At 38.2% G+C, this 18053-nt stretch overlaps 1 protein-coding gene across 1 annotated transcript; it reads left to right on the forward strand.

The window, feature by feature from the left end:
• The first annotated feature begins 3990 nt into the window (after window positions 1–3990).
• On the forward strand, window positions 3991–16741 carry LOC100707242 (integrin alpha-M). The gene is made up of 30 exons (XM_013272513.3): window positions 3991–4127; window positions 6616–6718; window positions 6898–7001; window positions 7426–7496; window positions 7587–7701; window positions 8345–8472; window positions 8583–8728; window positions 8962–9112; window positions 9282–9432; window positions 9680–9753; window positions 9887–10007; window positions 10356–10495; window positions 10625–10771; window positions 10864–11076; window positions 11176–11309; window positions 11609–11751; window positions 11865–12019; window positions 12123–12248; window positions 14287–14360; window positions 14443–14584; window positions 14675–14773; window positions 14872–14951; window positions 15046–15132; window positions 15231–15300; window positions 15405–15503; window positions 15625–15705; window positions 15833–15943; window positions 16078–16191; window positions 16270–16380; window positions 16513–16741. The coding sequence occupies exons 1-30, from the start codon at window positions 4091–4093 to the stop codon at window positions 16603–16605; spliced, it is 3420 nt and encodes a 1139-aa protein (XP_013127967.2). The 5' UTR covers window positions 3991–4090; the 3' UTR covers window positions 16606–16741.
• Window positions 16742–18053: the final 1312 nt, after the last annotated feature.

An 18053-nucleotide genomic window follows, 5' to 3' on the forward strand; every position in this document is an offset into this window, starting at 1 on the left:
CTCAGTCTTCGGGTTTTCCCGGCTCTGCAGCCGCGGTAGTTCCTCTTGATCACCGCAGGGATCTCATGCTGAACACCAGCATGGCTATGCTGTCTTAGTCCCAGCAGCTGGTCCCGGCTATACAGGGAGTGCAGAATTATTAGGCAAGTTGTATTTTTGAGGAATAATTTTATTATTGAACAACAACCATGTTCTCAATGAACCCAAAAAACTCATTAATATCAAAGCTGAATGTTTTTGGAAGTAGTTTTTAGTTTGTTTTTAGTTTTAGCTATTTTAGGGGGATATCTGTGTGTGCAGGTGACTATTACTGTGCATAATTATTAGGCAACTTAACAAAAAACAAATATATACCCATTTCAATTATTTATTTTTACCAGTGAAACCAATATAACATCTCCACATTCACAAATATACATTTCTGACATTCAAAAACAAAACAAAAACAAATCGGCGACCAATATAGCCACCTTTCTTTGCAAGGACACTCAAAAGCCTGCCATCCATGGATTCTCTCAGTGTTTTGATCTGTTCACCATCAACATTGCATGCAGCAGCAACCACAGCCTCCCAGACACTGTTCAGAGAGGTGTACTGTTTTCCCTCCTTGTAAATCTCACATTTGATGATGGACCACAGGTTCTCAATGGGGTTCAGATCAGGTGAACAAGGAGGCCATGTCATTAGTTTTTCTTCTTTTATACCCTTTCTTGCCAGCCACGCTGTGGAGTACTTGGACGCGTGTGATGGAGCATTGTCCTGCATGAAAATCATGTTTTTCTTGAAGGATGCAGACTTCTTCCTGTACCACTGCTTGAAGAAGGTGTCTTCCAGAAACTGGCAGTAGGACTGGGAGTTGAGCTTGACTCCATCCTCAACCCGAAAAGGCCCCACAAGCTCATCTTTGATGATACCAGCCCAAACCAGTACTCCACCTCCACCTTGCTGGCGTCTGAGTCGGACTGGAGCTCTCTGCCCTTTACCAATCCAGCCATGGGCCCATCCATCTGGCCCATCAAGACTCACTCTCATTTCATCAGTCCATAAAACCTTAGAAAAATCAGTCTTGAGATATTTCTTGGCCCAGTCTTGACGTTTCAGCTTGTGTGTCTTGTTCAGTGGTGGTCGTCTTTCAGCCTTTCTTACCTCGGCCATGTCTCTGAGTATTGCACACCTTGTGCTTTTGGGCACTCCAGTGATGTTGCAGCTCTGAAATATGGCCAAACTGGTGGCAAGTGGCATCTTGGCAGCTGCACGCTTGACTTTTCTCAGTTCATGGGCAGTTATTTTGCGCCTTGGTTTTTCCACACGCTTCTTGCGACCCTGTTGACTATTTTGAATGAAACGCTTGATTGTTCGATGATCACGCTTCAGAAGCTTTGCAATTTTAAGACTGCTGCATCCCTCTGCAAGATATCTCACTATTTTTGACTTTTCTGAGCCTGTCAAGTCCTTCTTTTGACCCATTTTGCCAAAGGAAAGGAAGTTGCCTAATAATTATGCACACCTGATATAGGGTGTTGATGTCATTAGACCACACCCCTTCTCATTACAGAGATGCACATCACCTAATATGCTTAATTGGTAGTAGGCTTTCAAGCCTATACAGCTTGGAGTAAGACAACATGCATGAAGAGGATGATGTGGACAAAATACTCATTTGCCTAATAATTCTGCACTCCCTGTAGACAAAGGGACAGCGTGGCGTCGCGGTCATCTCAGTAGTTTTACAAAGAGTTTCTTGTTCAAACATGGATAAAAATTTCTCGACAACACAAGAAGTATAAACTAAAAAACTAACTAAGTAGACAAAAAGAAATAAATAAGAGGAAAAGAGAGAAAGGGGAAAGTAATTTTTAACTGTAGAGAGCATGCTAGACAGGCTGCCATCCGAGACGGCGCCGGAAGTATATATGATCTGATGATAAATCTGATGATACGATTGCAAAATCGATAATTGACATGCAGCCTAGGGTGTTCTGGTGCTACTTGCACTTATGGACATCCATATGTTCAAACATGGTGTTCATTATGGATAGACTGCAATTTGCACAGAAGTCCAAAAACAGAACACTTGAGTTCAAATCACGCAGGCCTCACAGTCACACTCCTCCGGGTCTGACTGTCATTACCCACATAAGCACTGAAGTCTCCCAGAAGGATGACGGAGTCACAAGATAGATTTCCCTCAAACACCCCTCGGAGTGACACCAAGAAGAGTACTCTGAACTGTCATTTGGGGCATAAGTACACAGGACAGTAAGGACCTGTTCTCTGGCCTGAAGGTGCAGGGAAAAATTCTTCTCATGAACATGTGCAAGCTCCAGCATACAGTACAGACAGCAGGCATACAATTATAGCCACCCCAGCCCACCTCCTCTCATCAAGGGCAACTCCAGACTCAAAAAGAATTCAAGCCCTCTCCAGAAGACTGGGTCCAGATCACAAGTCACGCATTAAGATGAGCCCAACTATATCTAGCTGGTATATCTAAACCTCCTGCACTAGCTCAAAGTACTTCCCTACCAGAGAGATGACGTCCATGTCCCAATCACCAGCCTTGATAGACAGGGATTGGTCTGCCAAGGTCTTTGGCTTTAGCCTTTCCAACACACACTGCGGGAAGTGGACCTATCCGGTCTTTAAGTGATGACGTAATGAATCCTGCTTCCAGGCCCCAAATACTCCGCGTTTAATAAGGCTGTTTTGTATTTAACATGTTTTAATGCTTTGTATCTTGTTCTATTTAATCTCAACAAGCCCCTAAAAACAGTCAGTGATCACTCTTGGCCTCTGTCGGTTTTTATTACCGCTAATCATTTTAAAGCTCCGTTTTTAAAACCTTACAATGTAACTACAGCTCAGCCCATACAGCAGTATATTAATGAATAACCTCGTATTGTGGATGGATTATCTCAATTGTTCTCCTGACTGAAGTTCAGTCTGTTTACAGCATTCTGCCATGCGATTGCATTTGTCCCTAACGTTCGGGAACCCTCACGTTAAAAAGTTCATCTTAAAGCGTTCATCTTCCAGCTTCACTGTTTATATTATGCTAACATAGCTGTGTCACTAGCGATCACGTAGCACATCATTATATACCAGCTAGCCAACCTTCAGTAACTCTACAAATGTCACTGCTGTTTACTTTCCTGTCTTCATTTATGTCGGAAGTGATAGCAGAGCTGTACATCTTAATTTGTTTTGGAAATCCCTAAGTCAGAACATGGTATATTATATACCATACCATACCATATTATATATGGAAACTAGCGAGCTAACTCCCTGCTAACTTCTAACGCTGTTACATTTCATAAATTTGGTTTTCATGGATGCCTGGATGTTAAACTGATTGGTACACCTGGTAGAGCAGCAGCGGTGATCATTTTATTACAGATGAAAGGTTTTAGACAGTTTTTAACTCTCAGTGATGCCGCTGTGATCGTGTGACTTAAGGACCTGCAGAGGAGTTTGGGCCGAGTCACAGCTAATGACGTCAGACTTAAAGACTGGATAGGAGGCCGAGACTATGTCTGCTCTGTGGACTGCAGCCTGTCAGGCACCATGGGCTAAGGCCCATGGGTAATCTCATTCAAGCACCCTCCCCAGGCCTGTTTCCTTAGTGTTTCTGTGGCAAGGGTCGCCTGATTTCTTCTTTGTCTGGTCCCTCACCCACAGCCAAATTGCGTACCAGTGGGCAAATTGGTAGGTTACACTGTCAGATTGCTTCCTGTTTTTACTTGTGATTGCAATGATTTCATCTGGTTGCCCAGAAACTAATAGATTATTCAATCTTTTTAGTATATGTGATGTTGTTTTTAATTGTGCTTTAACAGTCACATCAATTTTAAATAGTCTACCAAAGTGCAGTGTGTCAAGTAAAACAGACAGTGATATCAGTATTCTAACTCCTCCTACATTAGAGTTCCTCTAAATGACTGTCTTAAGTTTGAGCATTCACTCTGTGCATTCTGCATTTTAGTTTCAACAACTCCTTTAGCACTTTCAGAAGAAGTAACAGCTCATTTGAGTAGTCAAATTGAAACAGAAAAATCACATTTCAGTTTATTTTTTTCATGGGAGTAACACAATGGACTGGATCATCAGTGCTATACTGTTCTTGGCAGGCAAGTTTGTGCCTTCTCATTTTGTCTTTCAAAATTGTGGCAACATTTTTCACCCAAAAAAAGATTTTTTTGGAGTACTGGTAATAAAAATTAGAAGTGAAACTATATCTTCTAGACATACAGTACTTTGCTAGTGGCCATTTACTTATTACTTATTTGAATTTCATCCTCTGTGAACTAAGCTACCTACAGAAATGTGTGTTTGAAACCATAATGACCACAGTAAGGCTGTCCTGACAAAAGGTTGACAGCATGTTATAATGATGAGGAATATTTTTTTTTATTACATTTATATTTCTCACTGTAAATGTGTCACTGTTGAACAATGTAAGATGCAAGAAGCCAGGAACAATGCAAAGTTAGCACTATATTATATATTGATTATTTAGAGAAAGATGTGTCAGGTCATGCCCAAAAAAGTAACTTTTTTTGGTGGTAACCGAAATAACAGTCCCTTTTGATTTTTACTGTATCCTAATCATGTGACAAAGTATTTGCTACTCTGTATTATTTGAATATCCAAAAAAATCATGGTTTGCTGATTTTAATTAAATTTTTGGATTTGTAGAGTTGTAATACAAACCTCAGACATTTTCTATGTGACACGCGCGCGTGTGTGTGTGTGTGTGTGTGTGTGTGTGTGATATAAACTGATGAATCTGACACAGTTGACGAGAACAGGATGTATGTGCACAATGGCGTGATTGTCCATTCAGTTCCTTTTTTTCAGTACTGTAAAAGGGCAAATGTATACACTATTATAATGATCAGTTTTCATACTGTGTACATATCTATGTGTATGATACTGTTTAAATACCTAATAAATTATTTGAGCTTTAGAAAGAACAACAACAACAACAACAAACTTTATTTATTTATATAGCACATTTAAAAACCAATGGTGTACCAAAGTGCTTAACATGTAAGTGGGAACTACAATATCTTTTCTCTAAAGTTCAAGTTTCAGCATTTACACTTGGACTGATGAAGTAAAATACAACAACTAAAGACACAAAACTGATTCCAAATGGAAATATTAAAACGTGTTTTTTTAAACTGAATAACTGCTCTGAGCAAAAAAATTCAGAACTTGTTTGACTTTAGTGTAATTCCATCCATCCATCTTCTTCCACTTATCCGGGGCCGGGTCGCGGGGGCAGCAGCCTAAGCAGAGAAGCCCAGACCTCCCTCTCCCCAGCCAACTCCTCTAACTTGTCCGGGGGAACACCAAGGCGTTCCCAGGCCAGCCAAGAGATATAATCTCTCCAGCGTGTCCTGGGTCTGCCCCGGGGCCTCCTCATGGTGGAACATGCCCGGAACACCTCACCCAGGAGGCCCCCGGGAGGCATCCTTGTCAGATGCCCGAACCACTTCAACTGGCTCCTTTAGATGTGGAGGAGCAGCAGCTCTACTCTGAGCCACTACCGGATGGCTGAACTTCTCACGCTATCTATAAGGGAGAGGCCAGCCACCCTTCGGAGGAAGCTCATTTCAGCCGCTTGTATCCGCGATCTTGTTCTTTCGGTCACTACCCACAGCTCGTGACCACAGGTGAGGGTAGGGGCGTAGATTGACCGGTAAATTGAGAGCTCTCTCTTCACCATGACAGACTGGTACAGCATGCACATCACTGCAGCACCAGTCCATCTGTCGATCTCTGGCTCCCTTCTCCCATCACTCGTGAACAAGACCCCGAGATACTTAACTCCTCCACATGGGGCAGAAACTCATCTCTAACCCGGAGTGGGCACTCCACCCTTTTCCGTCCGAGAACCATGGCCTCAGATTTGGAGGTGCTGATCCTCATTCCCGCTGCTTCACACTCGGCTGCGAACCGTTCCAGTGTTAGTTGGAGGCCATCACCCGATGAAGCCAACAGAACCACATCATCCGCAAAAAGCAGAGATGAGATTCTGAGGCCACCAAAGTGAAAGCCCTCCGCCACTTGGCTGCGCCTAGAAATCCTGTTTATAAAAGTTATGAACAGAATCGGTGACAAAGGGCAGCCCTGGCGGAGCCCATCACCCACCGGGAACGAGTCCGACCTTTTGCCGGCTATGCAAACCAAGCTCTTGCAACGGCTGTATAGGAATCGAATGGCCCGTAGCAATGGGCCAGACATCTCATACTCCCGCAGCACCTCCCACAGGACACCCCAAGGGGCATGGTCGAAGTCCACAAAACAGATGTAGACTGGTTGAGCAAACTCCCATGCGCCCTCAAGTATCCTCAAGAGCATAAAGAGCTGGTCCAGCGTTCCGTGACCAGGATGAAAACCGCATTGTTCCTCCTGTATCTGAGGTACAACTAAAGGACGGACTCTCCTTCCAACACCCTGGCACAGACTTTCCCAGGGAGGCTGACGAGTGTGATCCCCCTGTAATTAATTTAGTAACTAAAGAAACTAAAGAAGGCTGAGCTGTTGAAATAAATCACATTGTCATTCCATATTCAGCTTTAATAATGTTTTTCTTTCTTTAATTCTCAGTGTTAAATGCTGCACTTTGTTTCAATATTGATCCTGTGGCTTGGAAGACCCTGAGGAGCTCTGCTGCTGGTTTTGGCTACCAGGTGGTTCAAAGACAATCAGAGTAAGTCAGAACATGGATTTTTATGTTTAATTTGGGTTTACAATTGCCTGCTTATAACATTTACCAGTAATACTTGTTTTTTTCAAAGAAATATTGAATCATGTAATAAAACAACTGGAGGTTTTTCACTGCACTTTACTCACCAAAATGTTATCTAATGTCTGGATTTCTCTCCTTAGTTTGCTTGTCAGTGCCCCACTTGAACAGTATTCACAAAACAGAAAGGGGAAAATATACAGGTGTACCATCTCTGGAGAAAACTGCCTAAATATACAATTTCGAGGTAGGTAGTTTCTTGATGTCTTAACACAATATCCTGAAACTCTGACAGTATCTTTCAAGTATTGAGATCTTGGAATATGATGTTAATTAGATTAATTTGCAGATAAGGTGGATTTCTAGAGAAAAAAAATGAAATGTGCAAGTTTGCAATGTATTATTAAGCTTAAACATGTAAGTGTTTTGTCATGAAATAACAAAACACTTAATTGAATGTAATTGTTTGTTTGATTAATTTTTGATAAACGTTATTAATTTTTGATGATTTTCAGACACAGTAATAGTGAACTTAGATTAGTGTATTTTGCATTCTTTCCCTTTGTAATGTGGTACAAAAAGTGGCAGTCAGTCAAATAAAATGTATTTTCTAGTGACCCCAACATTTATTTTATGAGTGTTTTAATATATACTCAATGCTTTAAATACAGAGCCAAACTTTGCTATCAACATGTCTCTTGGTTTGACAATGAAAAGTGATCCTCGAACCCAAAATGCTGTGGTGAGTTGGTGAACTGCAGACGTGTCACACTGGAATGGAAGAATAATCAGCATGCTTGATTCATCATAATTTGACATTTTCTCTTTTGAGGCATGTGGTCCAACTATTCCAAAGGACTGCAAAAGTATCACCATGTACAGTGGAGTCTGCTTTCAAATAGACCGTTCCAATAGATTTGAGCGTCCCATACCTTCTTCTGTCAAAGGTAACAGGATACTAAGTTTGTGAAAACAAACTCATAATAATAATAGAATCTATAAATACTTATGTCACTGCACATTCACACAATTAATCGCTGTGACCCAATAACCTAATACATTTTAAACAATCTGAAACTCATTTATTAAAGTCATTGTGCTTTTTTTAAATATTCTTTTTTTATTTGTTTTAATTATGTTTTGAATTTTGAATTCAGTTTTATTTACCCCCCAGAGTCACTTTAATTGGTTGAGATTAGTTTTCATTGCTTTAAGTAGTAATTTTGGACTTTTTAATTATTTTTAATTATTAGGATTTTAGCTTGGGCAAGATTTAAGATTTCCAGAAATCATATTACAACACAAACATAATTTATGAAGGCAGTTGACTCCCAGTTATGTAAACATCCCAAGTCACAAATAAGCATGCACCAAAGATTCAGCAAGCTGGCTGTGATGGCAAATGGAACCAAAATTTCTTACAGCTTACTGAAAGAAAAGAAAAGGGGACTGAAAAAGAAGAGAAAAGGATATTTAAAAGAATATTATTGTGATACTATTTTGAATAATAAGGAGGGAGTAAATCTTCCTCACAAAGAAAGGCCACTTAAAGTTGCTCAACACTACATTTCCTACCCATCTTTTTGGCAGAATGCCAGCTACAAGCAGACATTGCCTTTCTGTTGGATGGTTCAGGGAGTGTATATAGCGAAGATTTTCAAACAATGAAGACCTTTGTGAAAAATCTGGTTCGGTCTTTTCTCTCAAGTGATACAAAGGTGAGGAACTCTACTCTTATTCTCAGATAAATCACAACACAGACATTAAACATTTCTTTATTTCCATAATTGATGGTTTTCCTATTTATTTTCCACACTTTTTCTTTCAGTTTTCTGTTTCCCAGTTCTCTACTTCATCAAAGGTCCATTACTATTTTGATAATTTTTTCTCATCTGGATCATGGGACTCTAACATTGACGGAATAAAACAACTAGACCAAGCAACTTATACCGCTGAGGCCATCGAACATGTTGTGTAAGTGCTGCCATGATGTTACACATCTTTCACAGTGAATGAAGTATGTCAGAGGTTAGAGATAACTTGTAGAGCTAGATTAAAAAAATCATAATTCTTTGTTATATTAGCAAGAATATTGTAAAAGAAGGCATCATGATTTTTATTTAAGTAGTTCTCTTCAACATCTGAAACATCTAAAAGATGCAGTATAAAGAAAGATGGACTGAAACTCTGTTTTTTCTCTTCATCAGCCAAAATGTTTTTACACCACGAAGAGGATCCAGATCAAATGTAAAGAAGGTGCTGATAGTAATTACTGATGGAGAATCTCATGACTCACATCGCTTACCATATGTAGCAATGCTAGCTGAGAGTAAAAAGATTGTACGGTTTGCTATTGGGGTAAGTACCTGCTCAGTTTTGCACTGTACCAGTTTCCTCAAAAGGTTAATCTTTTAAATGACCCTGTAAAGTTAACCTAATTTTCTGACACTAATGAAATGAGGCACCATTCTTCATGAGGAGGACTGTGTGGGTTCTAGTAAAGTAAAAGCTGTGTGTGTGTTTCTAGGTGGGGAATGCATTTAATAAACCTGCTGCAGAACAGGAACTGAAAACCATTGCATCGTCTCCGTCAGACAAACACGTGTTTCAAGTTAGGGACTTCAACGCCCTTGAAATAATAAGACAGAATTTACAGGACAAAATTTTCTCTATCGAAGGTACAAACATAAACAATGTTACAACTTTGTTCAAATTTATGTAAACATTCCAGCTATAAAAATTAAAGCAACTGAAGCCACCTGCAGTAAAGGCCTGAGAGATGTTCACCTTTTTATCTCTTTAAACAATACATACATGACATACTTTTAATAAAGTGATTATCTAGAATCAGTCCTTCAGGTCATGAACAAATTGAAATTACACAGCCTGTCCTTTGAGTACTTATTTATTATTTTCATGTTACAGGATCTCAAACCAGTGGAGAGTCACTGAAAATGGAAATGTCTCAAGAGGGATTCAGTGCAGTTTATGTGCCTGAGGTAATTAAAACACTTTAAACTCAGACAGTCAAGTGATAAAAAGAAAGGAAAACCAAACAAAACTCCAAATTTAAATGCACTGTATAATACATTCACACATGTATTTTTCTGTACATTTCTGTCTACACTGTAGGGAATTCAGATGTCTATTGTTGGTGCAAACCAGTGGAAGGGAGGCTACGTGCAATACACAACAGGAGGCCAGAAGCTGAAAACATATGAGGATGTGTTGTTTGAGCCTGACAGTTATCTTGGTAAGAATATTACTGACAACTAACACATAAACATGTGATTATGTAGTATATACATTGCTGTGCTGTAATTCTTTCCCCCAATCAGTTTGGAAAATGGACAACACATAAAGGACGAGTAAGGATTCCAAAGGCTGAGGAAGAGTATGCTTTAATTAGGTGTTTAATGTTAGTCATGTTGTTTTTGATTGTGCTTTATGTCACATAAAATATGAAATATAACAAATGACAACATTTCAAGAAAAAACATCTTCCGTAAATATTCTTGAAAATATATGTAATTCTCTGTCTGACTATATTTTAATATTTTTTACTATTTTAACTGAAGACTGCTTGACTATTAAATTCTAGGTTACTCCATGGCGATTGCTAAATCCTGGAGTGGCTCAGTGACAGTTATTGGTGCTCCAAGATATAAACACAGAGGAGTTGTGGTTGCTGTTAACAGAGATAGCTTTAGATATCAAAAGATTGAGCCCTTTCCATGGCAGGTACGTATGTACGGTATAAAGTGATAGACCTGAATGACAATGTAAAATATATTTAGACTATATATAAACAAAACCATACAATTTTCATTTATCAGATTCTTTTCATTTAATAATGTGTTCCTTACACAGTATCAGACTGGTGAATATTTCGGGGCAGAGGTGTGTACCATGGACATAAATAATGATGACATCACTGATCTAATCTTCATATCAGCCCCAATGTACATGGAGCCTGATAGAGAGGGAAGAGTTTATGTTTGCAGATTAACTGGTTTGGTAAATCACAGTTTTATCTACTGCAGTTCAATTAATCGGTTTATTTGTCAACTTTCTTAATGTTCATAAAATATTCACTCTCCTGCTTTCAGTTTGTGGAGTGTAATTTTGATGATCCATTAGTACTAAGAGGACATGCAGCTGTCAAAGGAAGGTTCGGCTCTTCTCTTGCTGTACTGCCTGATCTAAACTCAGATGGATTCAGGGATTTGGCAGTTGGAGCACCTTTGGAGAATCATGGTGAAGGCAGCATCTACATATTTAATGGTGAAGGAGGAGGAAGAATCAGTCCTACTTACTCACAGGTGCACAACACCAAAGAACTCACGAGGATGACTAAACTAATCTGTAATTTAAAGTCATTATCTGCAGTTTGATTAATTAAGATATTTTCATGTACACAGAGAATTACTGGCTCTGAGGTCCAGTCAGGACTGAAGTTCTTTGGCCTCACAATCAGTCAGTCGTCTTTTGACCACAGTTTTGACGGACTGCCTGACTTAGCGGTGGGTTCAAAGGGCAAAGTTGTTTTATTGAGGTAAGTCCAATATAGTCCAATCATGCATTATTAGTGTCCATGTTTAATTCTATTAACCATTTCTGTTAAATAAAAAAAATGAATGCCCTACTGGTTAAAAGTTTAGAATGAATTCCATAAATGATTTTATGGAAATTATTACAAAAATTTATAACATTTCTAGACACTTTGATATAAACTATTAGATAAAAACAAATTATCTTTACTTTCAAAAAGGATTTTGCATGACCCAAAACTTTTAAGCAGTAGTGGTTTGTAAAATATGCAGTGTGGTATTTTCCTGTGATGTTCATTTCCAGATCAAGACCCACAGTAATGGTGAAAGCTGAGGTGTCATTCAACCCAAACCAAATCCCTACTCAGAATGTAGACTGCTCAAAACCTTTGGAGAACACAGCTAAAATCTGCTTCACCATGAGCAGAGTGTCTGCAGTCAACACAGGTTCATCATTCTACTCTACATCATTCAACAACAAAGCCACTGCCCATCAGTTTATTTGGTTCTTTTGTGTTTGTAAATTTTTAGCATTGAATTTAAACTGTGTTTTATTCCAGCTCAAGCAGTGATTAATTATACTATAACACTGGATGCCACTCGTAAACCTCCAAACAACCGAGCTTATGTCAGTGGGAAACAACAAGAACAATCTGGATCAGTAATTGTGGTCTTAAGAAGACAACAGTGTTCAACTCTGAAGTTACTTATTGAGGTAAAAATCTAATAATATCAGGAAAAAACAATGCAAACAATCAAAGTTCAGTTCAGAGAGTCCTACAACACTGAATACAAACCAAATTGCTCCTTTTTTGCAGGCCTGTCCAGAAGATGCTCTTAGTGCTCTTTCCAATGAGCTCAAATTCACATTTAATGGTTTGTCCATCAACAGAAATCCCAGACCAAGTCTTTCCTCACAGGCTCAAACAACAACCATTTATCCTGTAAGTAATCTTTAAACACAGTGTATTAACACACAACTGGGCCAAGAAAACAACTTTAGTCTTTCCCTTGTATTAATTAATTGTATGAATTAATTTACTTATTGACATGAAATTGACCATTAAACTCAGTTAAAGTGTCAGTTCTAAGTCATCCAGGTCAATGTGATGTTTGGTTGTGCGTGAGGCCACTGAACGTCTTTTTAGTTCCAGAAAAAATTTCTGTCATCCAAAAGGATTTACAGCATCTGATGGAGCAAACAAAGACTAAAGGCCTTTACAAACTGAACATGTAAAATCCATGTGAACATTTTGTGCATTAAAAACATTTTTTGAAATCACTTATTCTTAATGTAGCTATTCACGGCGACATTTTGTTGGACAAATTTGCAGCGTTTATTTTTTTTTTAAATCAAGCTCAATTTCTTGAGCGTAAATACACAAATCTAACAAACAGTTGTTCTTTGAATACAAATGTTCTGCAGAAACACATTCCTTTTTTATAACGCACTCCCTATATAATGGCTTTAAGAGTGAAACAAAGTTTGAAACAAAGAGTGGGTCAAGGTGTTATTCCTGTAAGAGTCACTAGCCCACCAGCTATCATGTGAGCTAAGGCAGCGGTCCCCAAACCCGATTTTAGCTTGGGATTTTAGCTTGGGACACATAAACCAGACCAGTTTATGTGTGACAATATTTTCACGGACCGGCCTTTAAGGTGTCACGAATGAATACAACAAAGTAAAACTGGTGCCGGTACCAAAAAAAGAAGATTTATTCATAACACACAGGAAAAGACCCAGGGAAATGGAGTTAATGATAAAAACTATAAAAACATAACACTAAAAACCGATAAAAACCCTGAAAACCATAAATTTCACACCTGCGCCTCAACTCTCGTGGCCTGGTACCAAACGACTCATGGATCGGGACCGCTGAGCTAAGGAATCTCGAGACTGAAAGCAACCAACTCTACTCAATGAGAGCTTTTCCACAGTGGATGTAGAGCACATCCTTTACTACTCTCTTGAACCATTTGTCTTCTTAGTCCAAAATCTCAAGAATAGCATCAAAAACTTTCAAAGAGTGTCCTTTTTCTTAAATAATTTTTTGGCCTTTTTCTGGATTTATTCGATAGGTACAGTATAGAGTCACAGAGCAGGGAGAGGAAGACACGTGGCAAAGGGCCGTGGGTCAGATTCAAACCCAGTGTGGCAGCTCTCAGACATACGGCATATGGTCACCTGCTCATCCCAGTGACCTCAACCGGCACCCAGTGTCCTTATTCTTTAAGTGCAAATGCATGTCCATGTCTGAGTGTAATCTAAGGTTTGCTTACTGTATTGTACAGTGTACACTATGTTATTTAAGTTTTCTTTGGGTATTTTGTCCTTGAGATGACAGTTTTTGAGGATGAGGGTGTTGCTCGGTCTGAAGTGCACTGGGATGCTACATTAGGGATGACAGTGTTGTTCCATCTCTCATTCTGTTTCTCCATCATTAACATTTGAGGTTCTTCCCAGAACATCTTCCCTGCTATAATAAGGTAGTCCATCTATGCATGCAGCCCAAGTGCTGGATTTAAGCAGACTTCAAAGAATTATAACAAGAATAAGTGATCAGCTGTTGTACTTCCAGCTCTCTATTTCCACCATGGAGCACACTAAAAGGTTTTAATGTTTAAGTAATCATTTTATTTCCCTTCTGCCACCAAAAAGAAAATGATTATTGGATATTAATATATGGCTAATTGTACTACCAGTCAAAGACTAATGCAGTAGTAACAAGAAGCAATTAAAAAAAAAGAGCTCAAAATACACAATTCTTAATTTAGAATGATAGCTTGTGTCTGAGATCAAAGTTGTCCAGAAGTGGATCAAGAATATTATCAGAAATGATTTTCTTCCCTGTAGGAACTGCAAAAAACCTCCACGAGATGGTAGAACGAAAAAATTGGTTGTTGGATTTGCCTATACAATGTGCTAATTGGAATAAGTCATTCATCATTTAAATATGTTTTCCAACATGCTCTCTTCCACAGTTAGAGTTTGACATCAACTGTGGCACTGACAACAAATGTGTTGATAACCTTAAAGTGGATTTTACGTTCACCAGGTGAGGCTCAGGTACAAAGCTTTGTTTTGCTTGTGCTTGTATTCCTTTTCCTTTATTCTCATCCTCCTTCATACTCTGACAGATCCTCAGAGGTTAAAGTGGGCGTTGATGAGCTTTTGGAGGTCACAGTCTCAGCGGAGAACAGAGGAGAAAACTCCTACAACAGTCGTGTTATTCTCACGTACCCAGCTGGACTCTCCTACAGGAAGTTCACCATTCAGCAGGTAAAGCATCAGGATCAAGTCTGTATCAGTTCATCATTGATCTGCTGCTCTTACAATCCATCCACCAGTCATTTTATTTTTGTAATAAAGGGAAGAATTGGGTGCAACTCTTTGGACAGTGAAGATGGTTTATCACGAGGAAGGACAGACTGCACTATTGACAAGCCAATTTTCAAAAGCAAAACTAAGGTTTTTTTGCTTAGAATATCTTTCTCTCACTTCTTTATAGTTTTGTTTATAGCAAAAAGAGATCACGCAATTTGATATGTCTCCTCCATTAAATTAAGGCTTCCTTCATTGTCTCCTATGGGATTGACACCAACAGTCAACTTGAGAGGAAGATCTTTGTCACTGCAAATGCCACCAGGTACTGTTCCTTTTGTATAGGTTTTACTCTATTTATTTCATTAAAGCAACAGTCCCACAGATACAATATGAATAGTTTCACTTCTTCCTTTCAGTGGAAATCAGCAGCATGCCACTACAAATGAACTCTATAAAAATAAATCGATTGATGTGAGATATAGCATTTTTACGACATTTGAAAGGTATGGGTTCTTCCACTTGAAATAAAAAGCATCGTTTAGAAATTAACAAATGTTGTATTACATGGTATTTATTTAATTTTTTTAATATGTCTCTTTAGCTCCCTCAGCTACAACAATTTCACATTTGGGAGGAGTGATTTGCAGAAACCAGTCCAGCAATCAATTAAGGTCAAAATATAAGTTCTGTATAAATCTATATATGTGTATTTATATGTTCTGTATAATCTAAATCTAATTGTAATGCTTGGTTGTCCTTTTCTTTATCTGTTTAGATTACAAATGATATCAGAGCACTTAATTTCACTGTGGTGATCAGGGTTCCAGTGAAGCTTGGTAAAAAAGACATTTGGGTGAATTTGATCAGTCTACAGGTATTGTGCAAAAGTCTTGAGTCACTCATCATTTCTAAAAATGGCTTAATGTTATGTATGGATGAATGGATGTGGTATAATTAGGACAAAACCAAACATACCTGAATTAAATGTATTTCAGATTGCAGACTGTCAGAGAGGAATTGACGAAGAACCACCTGTCAAAAATTTTGTTCCTCAGACGAGAAAAAATAAGGTGGTGGTAAGCATAGCTCTACACTTGAGCTTTTGAAATTCAACCTCTTTTAGATTTTAACATTCACCGCACCTATCACAAATGCAGCTATCACAGTTTTTGTTGGATTCAGTCTTGTTTAAATCATTCTCAGGACTGCTCTGTAGCCAAGTGCAGAGTGTTCAAGTGCAACACTTTCATGGGAATACGGGAGAGTAGGATGTATGAAATCTCTGCCAACCTCAGTTCAGGATGGATAGAGCAGGTAATGGATGGGTAGTTTATGTTAAATTAATATGTTTTGGGTTGTTTGCTAAATGTTTAGGTATATAACCATTTTCCTGTTAAATCAAACAATATCTAATTTAGGCTCAACTCGTGATGTATTTTTTTCCTTAGATTGGGCTTCAGTCTGCCAAATTCCTCTTGACCAGCACTGCCAGTCTGGAGTATGACAAAAACCAGTACATCTACTTTTCAACAGGGTCTAACAACAATCCTCCTGTTCACAAGGTGATTATACAATATTTTCTTTTGTTCGACGTATTAAGAGCTTTAATTTTATTCACATTCTGTCACTTCATCTGTCAGATTGAGGCAGAAGTAGAAGTGTATCCTAAGCCAAATTTCACCAAAGCGATCATTGGAGGATCCCTGGGAGGGCTGGCTTTTCTAGCTTTACTCACCGCTAGCCTGTATAAGGTGAAAGACTCTTTTTATACTTTTTCAAATAAAAGTTTACAAGTTTTTTTTTCTCATGTAGCTTGATTACATTTTTATTGGAACTCTAATATATGATTTCTGTATTTTATTTGCTTTTTCATTCACTCCTAGGCTGGATTTTTCAAGAGTAAATACAAACAGATGATAATTGAAATTACAGAAGATGATCCAGGGACGGCTGCAGGTGCACCCTCAGCAGAGTAACAAAGATGGCATTTGTAGCTGTACATTTAATCTGAATGACAGATGTAGACCATCCTGATATTTTCAGGGGTGAACATGGTGTGTAGAAATGTCCATGTTACCGCATTTGATTAATTAAACAGAAAACAGCTTGCTGTGTCTAAATCACTCCCTTGCCTAGTCATTCGCTATGATCTGTAACAAAGGTTCCTATCTGGTGGTCAGGATCCTCAAGACTCAGGACCATAAAACTGGAGAACCTATTTTAAATAAGAAGCCACCACTGGATATTTGTCTTAAGAGGATATATTTATGTAGATTTTCAAGCCTGTAAGTCCAGCAAGAAAGATTAGGCCTTTAAAATCAAATCTAACATTTATTTTAATGGTCTGTGTATTTTATTTATATCTTTGTTATTAGTTAGTTAATGTGCTGACAATGAAATGTCTTTCCACATCTAAATGAATCCAGTGTACTGTATAAGATGTCATCTCTGACATAAAGCAGTATTCATTTTATAAACTGAATAAATATAGTGCTCAGGTGTTTACAACCAAACTATAAATAAGGAATGAAGATTATTAATCATGCAAAACAAAGAAGAGCAGATTCTTTAGCAGCCTGGACTTCAGGATGTGAAAAAAGACCATCTTCTTTTTCCAGCTTTACCCTACTTAAAGCACCACCTGTCCTCGCCAGTGTCTGCTTTCACAGTATTAGTAAACTCTTTGATATTTTCTATGTATCTCCATGATTTTGAGTGTAAACATTTCTAAAGACTGGTAAGTCCAACAGAACTATGACAGTCTGGCATGTATTTTTAGTAGTATTTCAATATTTGGTGAGATGGCAAAAGCGGATAAAACTTTAGAGGTAAAAATGAAAGACAGGTTTTTCCAGTCAGTGTGATGTAAGAGTGTTCCCTACTTTGATTTGTAGGGAAAATTATTAATTAATCAGAAATGTAAAGAAATATAAATGTTTAAAAGTAACATGACCATGTGACCTTTGAATAAAGGAGTGATTATTACAAAAATGGGCCCCTGCATTACTGTGTAGATATGTTCTAAAACAACATAACTGATTTATTAAAAAAAAAAACATCTGTGAAAACATTACTGTTAAACTTCATGTAATATTACATTAAAGGAAATGGAAATTTGTATTTTTAAAAAATGACTTTTTAATCTGACCTCAAACTTGTGTATTGTATGCATGTATCTGTCTGTATCGGATGAGGGTTTTGTCATCATTTCAAATCCAAGACTACATTTTTTAGCTCTTTCATCAGAAATTTTGGTAGCATTTCAAGGATGAAAGACTTTCTCTACAGCAAGACAGTTCATAATGTTTTAACAGTCTCTCCCTGTCCTGATAGTCCTATATCATCTACTATAATCCTGAGCCATACACTATCACTGCAATCTACACTACAGCTCAAAAGTTTGAAGTGAATTAGAAACATCTTA

The sequence above is a fragment of the Oreochromis niloticus genome, linkage group LG8 (assembly GCF_001858045.2).
Source record: "Oreochromis niloticus isolate F11D_XX linkage group LG8, O_niloticus_UMD_NMBU, whole genome shotgun sequence".
NCBI classification, from domain to species: Eukaryota; Metazoa; Chordata; class Actinopteri; order Cichliformes; family Cichlidae; genus Oreochromis; species Oreochromis niloticus.